At 36.6% G+C, this 15,169-nt stretch overlaps 1 protein-coding gene across 7 annotated transcripts in view; it reads right to left on the bottom strand.

The window, feature by feature from the left end:
* The window catches only part of cyst (rho guanine nucleotide exchange factor 18 cysts), a 57,370-nt gene that overhangs the window by 30,619 nt on the left and 11,582 nt on the right, over positions 1-15,169 (bottom strand). For 4 of the 7 annotated variants that reach the window (XM_076129717.1, XM_076129711.1, XM_076129713.1 and 1 more), the window contains 11 exons: positions 7,896-8,008; positions 6,996-7,112; positions 6,514-6,634; positions 6,062-6,170; positions 5,156-5,261; positions 4,391-4,599; positions 2,579-2,707; positions 1,929-1,995; positions 1,559-1,664; positions 1,101-1,174; positions 692-777 (listed from right to left, as the gene is read on the bottom strand). In XM_076129717.1, the coding sequence (XP_075985832.1) occupies positions 692-777; positions 1,101-1,174; positions 1,559-1,664; positions 1,929-1,995; positions 2,579-2,707; positions 4,391-4,599; positions 5,156-5,261; positions 6,062-6,170; positions 6,514-6,634; positions 6,996-7,112; positions 7,896-8,008 (1,237 nt within the window). The remainder of the gene's footprint in view (positions 1-691; positions 778-1,100; positions 1,175-1,558; positions 1,665-1,928; positions 1,996-2,578; positions 2,708-4,390; positions 4,600-5,155; positions 5,262-6,061; positions 6,171-6,513; positions 6,635-6,995; positions 7,113-7,895; positions 8,009-15,169) is intronic. The other 3 variants (XM_076129712.1, XM_076129716.1, XM_076129714.1) reach the window with 2 other exon arrangements.

Genomic DNA, 15,169 nt, shown 5'->3' with positions numbered 1-15,169 from the left:
TAACGGCTAACCCGTCAATCAAAAGAAACGAACAATTTAAAGACCCAGTCCACACTTTGAGATGACTTTACAAACAGAATGATGATTAACCATGAAATTTTAATTCTTTAATTTTCTTTTTACTAAATAATTCACGGAAATACTTAGGGATTATTTTTGTTTACTATAGTTACAATAGTAATTACAGTTTGTATAGAAAATCATTAGTATTTTTTTTTTGGTAACTTTTATAATACCCGCAATCTCTAAAATTAGTAGTCGCTAGAAGTTTTTTTGAAGCGACAAATTTTCAACAAATGTTTGTTTGTCGAAGAACATTTGTTCGTTTCCATTAAAATCAGTTTAACTGCTTGAAAAGTCACCCTTGTACCAATCATAGTGCGTATCCAAATCGGCCAGTTTTTTAAATATCTTACTCATCTCATACCTCTTGAAATAGGTAGTCAAAGTATGGCTAATTGAATACAACACTATGACAGTACGTGTACGGACAGCCCCTCACCACATACGCACACCGTCGCACGCAAAACAATAAAAATGCATAGCGATATCCTTTCACGAAATCCCTCGCAATCAAAATATAAAGCAGCAAAATATATGCCATAACATAACTACGCGTTTCATTGGCATTATATGATCGTTTAGTTTAGTTAGTTAGTTGGTCGTTGTGGTCGATAGATGGCGTACTTACCTATTGGTGTTTTGTGACGCCGAAGACACGGAGCTGCGCTTGCTGTTCTTGCCGCTGCTCGCGCTCAGGGACTTGCCGACTGATGTCTGGAAGAATAATTAAAAGGAATATAGTAATCAGATAACTTAAACTTTTTTTATTTTTTTTTTTTTCTGTAAAGACAACTCCCGCAATAAGTATTGCTCTTGTGTCGCGGAGACTTTTACAAGCATACAAACGACGGACACAAAGTACAACTAGACCCGAAACAATTATTTGTGGATCGCACAAATAATTGTTCCGTGTGGGAATCGAACCCACAACCTCCTGGTAGTGGCGTGCCAACCTAAACCACTGCGTCACGGATAGTTATAAATAAGTTTGTTTGTGTGTTGTGTTTTGAGGTATAATATAATACGAATAGACATACCTTGGATGATTTTGGTTTGTTGCATTCAACAATGTAGTCTTTGCACACATTCTGGTGCACCGTCATTGTACAATCTGAAATATAGAATAACATTATTTAATATGAAGTCGATCAAGACATGCTATGTAAGTTCAAGTACCACAAATGTCACTTATTTTGTCAAACACTCAAAAAAATACAATATCAATTGAAATGTTTTGTTTGTCGTAGGTATGGTTAGTGGTCAGCCTAGTGTCAAAGTTGTTCAAACCACCCGAAAAGCATTTGACAAGGCTTAACGACTGTTATCTTAATTGTCAACAATAGGTACCGACCTTTTACGTGTCTCCTGAAGCACGGAGACGCTCAGTTCAAATACCACTATACGGTCACCCATCTTAACCCACAGATCGTTTACGGCCGGTGATTATGTATGTGTATGATGATTAAGTAACTAAGTAGTTAATGAAAGTACTTACTATCGCAATACAGCGATGGTTTATCAGCGAGCGCGCGCCCGCACCAGTCGCAGTCGCCGCCGCTGCCCGCCGCCGACCACGCATGAGCTGCCTTACGGGACTTGTCCTGAAACAATATTACAGTAAGTTACCACCAGGCGTGAAGCAGACGAAACAGGTATATATCTAGAATATCAAGTAAAAGTTTAGTTTTATCTTATTAGCTGTATTTGGTAGAAGATTTCATAAACAAGAACCAAAGCAACGTGGGGTTAGCTAAAATTTCAATTTCGTGAGAAGGCTTTGAAATGAACTTTCAAATGTTTTTAAGATCTTTCTTTAAGAAGAAAGAAATTAAAGGTTTAGAAAACATGTATTTCGAAACGATTACCTTCTTCTTTCTGAAGAACAAACTGCCCCGTTTTCGCCGCTTCTCAGCATGGTGATCAAACGCAGCCCTGAATAAATACAAGTAAAACATTAATAACACAATATATTGCTATCTCTTTCCTTTGTATCTTGTGTAAGTGTCAATTTGTCATGTATCTGTGACATGCAGAAAAAGCATAAAAAAACATTATTTTTTTATTCAAAAAGTGTAAAAAAACGGACACATCAAGCGAAGCTTGTGCCTAGCATGCTAATTTAAAAAAAACGAGTGCTTAATCATAAAAATAATAGTAAGCATACTTACATATTTACGAAGAAAATCATCTTAGAATTATACGATTTAAAAGTACTATAATTTGCTTCAAGAAATAAACATTGGCTTATTGTAGTTCAATTGTTTTTGAGTAGGTATTACAAACCCACATTGTTTCTATAAAAATTGTTAGGCAGCATGATTTTATCAAAGTAGCACTACTATAATTTTATTGCCTTTAATTTGAAATATTGACTCAATCATTTAAAAAATCGTTTAAAGATTGTAGCCATTGTGAACTTACATTATTTTACAACTATCTATACCTTAGTGACAAAATCGCGGGTTTCGTGGCCCGCCGCAGCCGATCTCCAGTACCTTAATACAAAACCACTTACTGTTCCAAGAACGCAAGTCGATGCAATCCTAGATGGTCTTGATGCGTGTTGTTGCGCCTCGCCGGCTGCGTGGCCCCGACTGTCGCCGCTGACGGCTCGTCGCTCTCGCTGTCACTGTGGCCCGCCGCGCTAATCCCACACTTACTAAACTTATGTATGTACTAGCGTGATTTTACGTGTGTTGTTTTTGAGATAAGATTTTTATACAGTTAAGTTAACTGTAATAATCTTCAATATATTAAGTGAAAGTTGTACCTTTAGTAGTAGTACCTTTTCGGTTAATTTGTTCAATTTATAAGGGTTAACACCCCACTTGGGTTCTTAAAATTAGCCCATTTGGGTTTAAGTATTCAAATCCTTGATATTATTAGATTCCGAATTAGATTTGATGGGCTATGAATCTGATATCTTGACAAAAGTGTCTTTGAAGTTACAGATTGAAGCTACAGAGCAATCTTATTACGATATTTTCCAAAATATGTCTGTCACTAGCATCTTATTAAAGAACAATTAATTCCTATAAGAATTTAGATAAATATGGTAACATATCAAATGCATTTTCTACCAATATTTTTGATATAAAATCTCTTTTCACAGTCATAACAACTACAGTTTCCATATCAATCACGATAGTAATACATCAGTGCAAATAATAAAGAACAAAAAGTCACAAAGTCTCGTGTAATATAGTGCATATCAAAATGGTCGAGGAGCGAAGCGTAGTGCGTACACAAATAAACACACTGAGTCACATGCACACACACACAGTACAAAACATTGGAACAACATCGACAGAATGTGTATGACTTATATAAATACGAGTAAATATAAGTAGCAGTTTTAATATATTATTATGTGTAGTCCGAAACAAGGTATGTACATTAGCGCGATTCTCTACTAGTCGGTACTATCGAGTATCGAGAGTTTGACATTTAAAATATACTGCATAAATTGTTCCTACGGCGCCCGGTAGAGGCGCTGATTAGATTTCATACAAAACTTATCGGTAGTTAGCCGGTTGTCGATCGTCCATGGTAGTAGAGAATCGCGCTACTGTTGAAAGAAAATGGTAACGCAGTATTCTTACTGGTTATACCATAGCGGATTCCGCTTACAGACCGTAGCTGTACCACGTACCGCAAAGTTTCGACTGATTAGCTCTATAAGTCTCGATGCTTTCCGCTACTGGCTGAGGTAGCGGGTGCGTATACGCTTATGTACGTACTCATATTAAAGCGTGTTTCTAAGTGTACGTATATTTACTCATATTTTTTTCTTATTTTATAACATAGGTACTCAAGGTAAAAATATTTATTATTCTAATTTTGTAATTGAAATGAAATAAATGGTGCTTTTAGAATATAATATTGAGAATTCAGATTGTTCATGCTGATTTAAATGTAAAGTTTTCATTTGATATTGTGTTGAGCTCAATCAAAACGACTGATTCTTCCATTACCAAAATGTGCTTGTGCAGACCGTATGGTTGCAACATGCGGAGCAATTAACAGTTGCTTCAAAGAGGCCTAAATAAAAGGGAATCCTTTCGGGTCTATTATATAGCTTGTATATGAAACTTAGTCTTTAAATCAATTAATTTTGAATAAAACAAGTCAGTGCAATGTCACATGCACAAGTCCTTGAAATTTTTACTTTTCATACTCATAGCATATTTTGAGGGAACATTCCTTGATCCACATAACCAAATCATACAGGTATTGTCATAGGGTACCTAATAGTGACATGTCAGTATGTAATGTGATCTGTGTCTCTCGGGTACTACCTAACTAGTAACAAAATAAAGAAACATACACATTGGGTTGCGGTTGCTGCAGATGTGGTTGTACGGCTGCGACAATACTGGGTGTGGATACGGACTTTTGTAAAGGCAGGCGAGCTGCAAGGCGGCCCGCATCTCCGGCACTGGCCCCCGCACCAACGCCCGGCCCGCTTGTCACCCCGCTCGCGGCGGGGAAGCACCCGCCCGCACGAAGTGCCGCTGTGACTTTTTCAAAGTCTTTCTGCAAGTGTTATTGTAGAAACATTGATTTAAATCGCACTAATTTCTTTACCAAATTGGATGAAGGCCTGATGCAAAAATCCTTGTCGATGTAGCTCTTGCCGGTTAAGGAAACTGTTGTTCGGAACCGTTTCAAGCGTCCGGTATGGAAATTTTAAATAAGCAGCTCAAGAAAATTGGTCCTGCAAAATACGCTGTGGGCGCTGATAAGTTTTTTCATACAACATTTGCCAGAATTAGGGATTGCAATCCGGTCCACCGGATCCGGTGTTTGTATTTGAAATATTTTCGTTAAGTGAGATAATAACTAGTATGCTCTTCTCTAGTAGGTAGGTACTTACAGATAATTACATTAGTAACTGAGACTGATTATTTGAATACTTAAAACTATTATATCTTAATTTAATTAGTTCAGAAAAGACGAATGAATACTTTTCATTTCTAACCATAAATGATTAGTAGTCATTCGTCTTTCGACCGGATTGCAATCCCTAGCCAGAATCGTTAGTGGTTATAATAGTGGAGAATAGTGAACTAAAGATTAAAATAGTACTAACAGCGAGATCATTGTCATTGAGCGAGTGTGTTGAGTGTCGCACCGGCCGCGGCACCTCGCCTTCCGACTCCATCGACGAAAGCGACGCGCTGTGACCGTTCAACGCACTGAAACACAAATATAGTACTATAATATAAAAAAAATTAAAACTTTTTACGTTTAGACTGCCTCCGTGGCGCAGTGGTTTAGGTCACCACGCCGATACCACTGTGTCTGGAGGTCGTGGGTTCGATTCCCACTCGGGACAATTATTTGTGCGATCCGCGTCTGTTGTTTGTAAGTTTGTAAAAATCTCCGCGACACAAGAGCAATTCTTAGTGCGGGAGTTGTCTTTTCTAAAACAGTTGTCTTTTTTTTAGACAGTTTGAAATGAATATGTGGAAAACTCTCATTAAAAGATGATAGGTAGGTATTCCCTTCTTTGGTGGAGTTGTAATATAGGCCGCAGAGGTGTACCTCTTCTGGAGTGTACTCCAGAGTATTAGATTTCGCAATTTAATGCTGTTAATGCGTATTCCATTGAAAATGCAGGATTCGTAATATACAAGAACGTGCCCGCACACGTTGAGTAAAGCATCAATAGTTGTTTGAACTGCATAGAATAAGCATACTAATAGGTGTCAGCTTAGTAAATCTATACTGATATTATAAAGCTGAAGAGTTTGTTTGTTTGAACGCGCTAATCTCCGTAACTATTGGTCTGATTTCAAAAATTCTATCAGTGTTAGATAAGCCCATTTATCGCGGAAGGCTATAGGCTATATATCATCACGCCAAGACCAATAGGAGCAGAGTACCAGTAAGAAATGTTACAAAAACGGGGAAAAAATTCACCCATTCTCTCTAATGTGACGCAAGCGGAGTTGCGCGGTTGAGCTAGTAATAGGTATAAGGTGAGGTAAGGTACCTGCGTTGTCTATGTGAATCAGGGAGCCTGGCGCCAGGCTCGAGTGCGGCCCAGCTGCTCCGACGACCTTCATCACGACGCTCCCATAGTCCCCACTGTCGGGACTCACCTGATTGCATACACATTATTTAATAATAAACTACTTTTAATAATGTTCATTACCACTCCAGTTATAAGACAGGAGTTGACACAGCTTTCTTATAATCCCAAATGATTAAGGGCATTTTTAAAACATAAGTGAGTTTTCTGTTGCATATGTAGGGATCAATACCTGCATAAGGTATCGTTTCGAAGGCAAGCTAGTTCACAGTCAATTTTCTTTTCAACAATAATAATATAGCTATCAAGTAAGCGCACAGTCGTATTAAATGAGTCTCATTATGACTTCTGTGTACTGTCTTCTACAATAATTTAATACCATATTAATAAAAAGAAAATAACGTCGTTCTTACCGCTGCCCTTCCGGCTTTGTGGGTAGAAGTCGAGATGTGTCGGCGAGGAGCAGTCCGGCTCCACCACGCCGTCCTTGCACAGCGACGGACATGATGTGCTCAAACGACTGGTACCAGTTGCCTGTAACGATTTAAAATCATAAGCTTTAAAGTTTTACAAACCAGCAAGGGTTTCCAGGTATTTGTCCTTTCTGAAACTTTCCATAGGTAGATTAAAAATTCTTCTAATTGAAAATCAAAACCTTTTGTATCCTTTAGTTCGAAGTACTTTCGACCACTGGTTCTAAATTGATTTCGTAAGGCGCAAGTCACAATATGGGCGGTCGAATAATGGTAAAAATTCAGAGTTATACGTTCGGTTATGCCAACGTTAAGACAACGTGAAAGCATGTTTAAATGTAGATCTCGACGGCAGAACGCTGGCCAAGAGGCAATGTTAAATATGGATTTTTAAAACACGAGCCATATGCGTAGTACTATACCAGTAAAGGTAGTGGCGCAGTTCTCATGCGCTGTACAGCCGCATGCAGCCGTCGAAGTTGCTGCAAGCTGTCCTCCAGCAGCCCCGGACTGTGGGGCGTCACCGATATGGTGGGCACCTGGGAAATACACACACCATTAAAAACACTTTCACACTTAAATCTTTATATATATAATTCTTCTGTAAGTGTGTATGTCACTGAACTTATCTTAAACGACTGGACCGATTTTGATGAAATTTTTTGTGTGTGTTCAAGGGGATCTGAGAATGGTTTAGATTCACAATTTTGGCCGCTGAACAATGTTTTTTTATTTAATTTTTATGGCAAAACAACGTTTGCCGAGTCAGCTAGTTTACTATAAAATAAACAATATTGTTGGTGACTAAGTAGACAGCAAGCTGTTGTGCATTGTTGCAGCAGTTTTATGGAGTAGTTCTTCTATAATCAACAATATAAAGTTGCTAAACAAGAGTTAGAGTATGAAGTTGGGAGGCAAACTTTAGATAGTTTGAAATCCGATAGAATGTGTGTTCAAATGATCAAGTCTTATAAACTTCAAAGAAGTAGCTTCTTCAATTTAGCCACTGCACAACTAGCACCATTCTACTCCTTCATTCATTTCATGTCATTTTAAAAAGACAACTCCTGCAATATGTGCTCTTTTGTCGTGTGGACTTTTATTAACACAACCTCCGGAACAATTATCTGTATGTAGATCGAACAAATAATTGTTCCGTGTGGGAATCGAACCCACGACCTCTCGACGCAGTAGTAGCGGCGTGGCGACGTCAACCACTGCGTGACGGAGGCAGTCATACATGTCAACTAAGATACGTGATAAGCCCGCAGATCTATAACAAATGTAAGTGTGCTAACTAGAGAAGACGTTTGAAGGTATACCTGTGCCCTGGCGGCGGCCATGTCTGGTGGTGGTGTGGAGCGGGTCACGTGCTCAGTCACCTCGTCCTCGCTGCTGTCGGAGCGAGAGTCTGAGCTGCCGCCGCCCTCGTCTGCTAATAAAACAAATACCTGATATAGCAACTTGAAAACATACTGTAGAATTTCTATTGAGCAGGTTGCTAGAAATGTCCGTTCTGCATTACTGAGGAGACCCTTGCCAAGCAGTGGGACAGTAATGGATTAATGATATAAAATGACTAGTGGTTATTTTTGATATATATTTCAGTATTTAACACGATCATAGACTTATTGATGTATTAAACGTGCATCAGACATGACTTGCAATCTGTGCCACGTTCAGCGTCTTTTCCTTCTTTAGTAATGGTCAGGAGTAAACCACTCTGAATCACCGTCAGTCCGTAATAGTGGTGACTAACTGTCTTATAATTTCGAAAGCACGGAAATGTTGATCCTTGCATGGATTAGTTATGCCAATAATCTAATAAGATAACTATTAGACAACTAATCGCAAATAAATCGCACACAAATTAAAAAGAAGAATAAAAACGTTCCGGATAAAATACTGTTTTTTGACGTTAGTACTAATTATAACTGTAATCTGTCGTTAATACGGTCCCAAAATGTTTAGGTAGGCGTAACAAAAACAAAAGCATACATTTCCTAAAGTACTTTATATTGATCGACTTCCGAAAATGTATAATTACTGATTTCCTTTAGCCCCAGATTTATATCCTGGGTACATCTTGATATATTTATTGAAATAATTGGCTAAAATCTTAGAAAGCCTATCCTTGAACTTGGGTACAAACCACAAGACCTTTTTTATTATAATTATTAATCATTTATGTCCCACTGCTAGGCAAGGAATTCCACCCTTATTGAGGGAGGGGGTAGGCCTGAAGTCCCCCAAGCTGGCTAAGTGCGTGTAGAGACGAGAGATATATCTGGAAGACATACTGGTTTATTTTACTCAAAAATTTCAAAGGTAAACCTAGACTCCTAAGCAAAATCAAGCTCTGTGCCAATAGACCAATTTTTATTTAGGCGCATTTCTCAGAGCCATCAACCTGTCTTAAAAAATCTTAATAAAAAAGTCAGTAAGTTGTTACAAATGATCTAATTTGAAGGTAATATTAATACTTGTAGATGAGTATCGTAAACAGACGTAAACAGGCGTAATGAGTGTTCCGTTTTTGTTTACATTTGCATGTCTAACGAGCTGAGGTGAACACTTCGCGTTAGCCTATTAGTAACGGATACTACTGTTCATGATAGTAATCTTAATATCTTGTTTTATTAGCAGGAGAAATCACGCGATTTAAGACACTTATTTCATTAACTTTATATTCTTTTTTATCTCGAATATCGTTAGTTTTCAACCTAGTGTCCAAGTAATTCATGCTGCCAAAAGGTCTACAGATATAGCGTAACGACGAAGAAGTCGTTTCATTTTAATTTCTAAAACCGATTCAGAGAAAAAGAAAAAGCATCAAGTAAGCTATTGAACTATTAATCAAAAACCTGTCTAGGTTTTATTTCATTTGGAGGCTTTATATGCATGCCTAAACACTACATAACTCGTTATACATTAAAAATAACTACATACTGTCAACTGTCGCATATTTACTTTACCATGGTAACTTTACCTATATATTATTTAATTACAAACATGTTTAAGTTTAATGATGAAGTAACTAAACCACGACTTTAATTAAAAAATATGATTAAATTAATACTAATTATAAATTTACAAAATAGGTACAAATACCAGTGAAAATACCTTTATTTTGCAGTTGGTAAAGTTAAACATAACAAAGTAAAGATGCCACCGTTGACGGTAGATAAATAGTATATGCCACAGATATTACTATTCCTAGTACAGATGTATCATATTACATCTAAGATATAATTACAGGTGTCGTCTTCGCAATTGGGGCAAACAATTGAATCAATTAGAACGTATGATATGTTTCAAATTGCATTTCCTAGACTAATATGAGACAAAGTAGCTTGTACCTAGTTTTATGAAGAGCAGTAAGAAAATCATCATTGTGAAACCTGTATGAGACAATAGATTTTTACAATTAATAGGGCAAACTTGGGTAAGAATTTCAATTGTATTTATTATACTAAAATACAAGCATACTCTCTATAGATATTGTCATGTCAATCTAAAGGACCTAAGTTATTTTAGCATGCACTTGATACGAATCCACACAGCCGACGATACGTCTATCGATCATTTCATTACGACTTAGTTACTTTCATAACAATTTTAACTGCAAATCCTACCATTACTACAACTGCAACAGAAATGTACAAAATAGTTTTCACGGCTTGCAAATGAGTATTTTCCTCAACAACAACATTTTATCAGCAAACAACTCAAGCATGCAGACAGTAATAAACAAAGTTTGGACTACTGAAAATACCATCCCGTCAAAAACACCGTATAACAAAAGCTATCCAAGCTTTTATATCAAAGTGAAACTTTTACAAACAGGTTGCAACAAACGGAAACAAAGGGAGTCCGCAACTTTACTCGCGGTGTTCCGGAGCGGAATCTACCGTACCTAGGTAGCTACGTATAGTATTTGTTGCATTCAAAGTGCGAGACCGTATTGTATTGATGTTAAACTACCTGACGTCATTCCTTTTCATTTTCTTGAGTGTTTTAAAGTCTCAAATATTGGAGTTAAGACCTGGATGCTTCGGAACTTGGCAGAAACCCAAAATGAAAAATGATTTGAAAAGATTTTTTAAAGGCTAAGGAGATTTTTTTCAGTTTTTCCGTCGCAAGCAAAATATTTTTTTTATCAATGTTTATTTGCTGCTACTTCTAGTTAAAAGATTAGTTCACAATCACACCTTAATGTTATAGCGTAAGGAGCAAATGTTAAAAAAGCACCTAAGGATTATCCACTTCAAAGAGCTAATCCAGTCCTAAGTATCCATTATCTTGATCAGTACAAAAATCTATAAATAAAACATACGATAAAGATACAAGTAATTTAGGAAGATAATGCCGTTAATATTGTCAAGATAGTGTGCATTTTATGCAGTCGTAGCATTCCTAGCAGATGAAATCACCGCTCTAGGCAGTACGTGAGATACACAATGTTCTCGCTCGTAAGGAAAAAGGAATTCCAATCTAAAGCATTTCTAATTTCGTGTCGACTTACGTCACTTAGTATTTTCATTATTTTAACTGTAGGACGGAATAAAAGGTAGATAATTGAATACATATAGAACTGAATGTAGCAGAAGGAATTTGTACCTCTTTAAGCTGTCTCACAAAGATGAGCCAAACATTTCGCCAACCAATTTTGTTTCTCAAAATAATGAACTATACCGTGTAGGAAAACCCAAGTTTTTCACACCTATTTGTTCTAATTAATCAAGAAAACTTAACAAACAATAGAAATTAAATCCTCCGTACGACGTGAAGTTGGAAGTTATCTGCCATAGACAACGGAAACGGATATCGCTCTGGAGCCGGACGTCCCTATCGGTGGGATGAGACATCGAACTACTTGGCTGTCTCCTCATGTATGATTGTATTGTAGAAGACAACTAGATATGTGCTTTACGAAAAGATACCAAACATTCCGATATTATGAGATATAAAATAAAACCTAACGGCAAGATCAATTGAATTCAGATCTTATGAAAATTTTGATAACGAGCATTATTCAACCTAAAAAAAGTAAAATTAAAAAAAGTCACCAACCTTAAGAATTGACTTAAAAGGCCCATAACACTTAAAATATAACGACATCGGAATGACTCAGGTACAATAATCATTAAAGAGAGTGGTCACCCATCTTAGTATTGACAGCGTTAAAGATAGTACGAGTTGACAAGTAAATCTAGTCTTTTGAGGACTAAAAGCAATATATGACAGTAAAGATCTTAGTCGCATTCTCAATATAATCTTCAGGAAAATCGTCTTCGAGCCTAAATTCATATTTTGGGAGCGCCACTCAAATGTTAAGCCCAATTTGGGTTCAAATCATCGCAAAACTATTGTGGGATAATACTCTTGAATACGGAAGCGCGATTGAAAGCTTTTGGCCGAAAGAAAAGCCTCCTTAAGTAGGTATCTTTATGCATTGTTGAATTCTTTTGCGGTACGAATAATTCAGCGAAAGATAAAAATGGGCAAACATTACTGGGAATAGAGGTAGTAAAGAAACTAAAAGATCATTTTTACTGACATAAAATTAGAATATGTAGTGCCGGTTAACTTAAACTAAAAACGGAATTCAATTTCAATTGATAGTAATCAATTAAGTCGCTGGATGATAATCTCAGGAATCAGTTGTAATAACCGCTAATAAATAAACATAAATAACAACAAAGTTATTACGCAAAACGTAGCAATTTATGCAAAGATATTAACAATGAATTATTCCGCTCGTACTGGGCGTCAACCTAGATCTATGCAGTCTAACAGGCATAATGCGTAGGAAGCAAAACAATATCCACGATTTCACACGATCACCGCTTACATAATCGCACAAAACATGTCTCGTTAACACAGATTTCCCTTTTATTCGCACGCAAAAAAAACACAAGTTAAACAAAGCAAACATGTCCTATATTTTCCCCATTTAGCTCCATACAAAATGCATAATCGCAGACGGGGCCGCCCGGAGTGACCTACTTCTCTCGAGAGGTCAAGGTCTCTCGCTACAACCCTGTACGCAGCTGGAAACCAGCCTACAGAGAGCTTCAAAGTCACGGTGACACCCAAACAAAGGATTTAGGCGAGCGGAAGCTCGCAGAACAGAGACAGCTCTACTGAAGTTGGACAGATTCCAAATTGAAACTGTCACGAGTTGTCAGTCGATTGTGCATTTGTGGTATGTGAATGGATAAGACGAAGGATGTCTGGAAACCTTTATTGTAAGTATTGTAACACCCTGAATACGATATGTTACGGCTAACTTGTGCATATAGCTAGTTCGAGCCAACTTAAACTACATGAAGCCAGTTTTAGTTAGGATCACCTAATTCTAGCTAGACGCAAAAGCAATATGGGTTACACGGTGTAACTTATATTACTTGCTGAAACTTTGCTAGCTGCAGTCTGTTTGAACTGGATATAGCAGGTGCAATAGTTTCAAACTAGATGTGGCATTGTGATATTATTCCGCCGACTCAATTATAATTCTAAATGAATACCTCACCTTTTTAAACACCTCCCACAATAAGAATTGAACACAATTCGTTGAAACCATTTAGGAGTAACTAAAATTCAAATAACTAACCGTCACACAAATATTGACTCAATATGAAAATCTATAATACCCCTAACAAAGGCTCCCTTAACCAATATTTCACCAATGACCGCACGCGTCATTGGTTCAAGATTAATAAACTAGATACGTTGTAATTGTTTTCCAACTGCAATAGGTTCACAGATGTGCGAGTCTGTCCACACAAGGCAATCGATAGCTTTGCAGCCGTTTGAGTGCTCTCGTTTTAAAAACATTTTATTCTGTTCTCGAAAACTCGTGCGGGCCACGAGCGGAATCCAAGTGTGAAGATTAGAACGAAATGGGAACGCTGCAAATCTACGAGAAAACCTAGTTCGCTTTTAACTTTATAGCTACGAAATAGAAAAGTTTAGAGGCTGAATTTTATACCGGAATATTGGAACCGTATTCTGCTTGCAATTCCAAGGAGAGTTAAGTGGAAAATGTATTCGTAACATGCTATTCTGCAGTAGAATAAAGAACACTAGCAGCCTGCAGACTATGAATATCGAGTAGGAATGACTAGTATAAAAAGCTAGCTATTTCCTGCAGTACATTTAGTTTCGATGTTAAATTCGATGCTCAAATTGCTTCAAAAACTATACAAATAGAGCAAATTTTTACCACGATATTTATAAACAAAATAAACCGACTTCAAGTACGAAAAGAAGTACATTTCATTCGCGATAAAAGAACCTCTTTACCCAGTTACAATTCGCGTGTTACATTGTCATTACGGCGGTGTTTAATTGTCTTTAAGTGATAACAATGGAACTGTTTTGAGTAACACTTTAAATTCATTCACAATTATCAAGTAAGGGAACCTGTTGTACCTAGGCCGGTTTTTTAGAAATATATTTTTTATTGTGATTTGACGTGCAGCACACAAATCATATTTGCATATTTTGAAATGTCAATTATTTGGGTACTCACCAAAAAAATATCAGAAATGTATATTTAATACTTACATAATATTTTTAAATTTAGAAAAAAATGGGAAATGTGGCCAAGGTACAACATACCCTATGTACCTAGGCCAGTAGTATGTTGTACCTAGGACACATTGAAATTTGGGGGTAATTTAAGCAAATTATCAAGTTTTGTTAACTAAAATCATTTTATTTGATTTATTACAGTACACAGTATTATTACAGTATACAGTATTTAACAAAACATTTTAAAAATTCTCAAATGATCAACATTTAGAAATTATCAAAATTAAAATAATATTCATAGCTATTTTTATGCTTTTCAAACAAAATATTTAAACAAAAACAACTAACTTTTTGCCACCGTTTCGTTACATCACATCGCTGCGCCTGCCAAACTCCATATGTGTATTTTGATGTTAAAAAAAATGAATCTTGTGTCCCAAATAAAAGAAAAAGTTTTCCAAAATCTCACAAAAGACACATGTGGAACTTGGCAGGCGCAGAAACGATATCACATAATATAATATAGCAAATGAATATACCTATATAGCATAGCAAATGGAAAACAAAATATTGAAACAATTATCTTTATTATTATTTCTCTCTTAAATTTTAATCAGTCATTTGGACTAGCTATTATAAAAACACTATCAATAATGTAGATATATTATTCAGCCTTATGCATTTAGTAGAAATCCCAGTACTTCTGTATCTCTGGAACATAATAAATTTCTCTGTTCTTGTTAACTTTTTGCGGGGTTTTAATTTTTTCGACAATGTCACTCATCGGGTACAGATTTAAATCCTCTTTTTCAGGCCATTTCCAGTTTTTAAGTGATGTTTGCATCGATTTCTGAAATAATAAAGATATTTAATTAGGAATATTATTACGTAAATGTGAAATAATTTAATAAAATATTCTCCTGGCCAAAGTACAACATCCAGGTTGTACCTCGGCCACTGGCCAAGGTACAGCTGATCGACAGTGACCGAGGTACAACACTACTCCAACTTCACTAAAACGGTGGATTTTATATAGTTTAGAGTTAAGTATCTCGTA

This window comes from Anticarsia gemmatalis, chromosome 23, assembly GCF_050436995.1.
Source record: "Anticarsia gemmatalis isolate Benzon Research Colony breed Stoneville strain chromosome 23, ilAntGemm2 primary, whole genome shotgun sequence".
Lineage (NCBI taxonomy): Eukaryota > Metazoa > Arthropoda > Insecta > Lepidoptera > Erebidae > Anticarsia > Anticarsia gemmatalis.
Note: the sequence above shows the minus strand (reverse complement) of the source record. Positions and strands in the feature narration are given on the sequence as shown.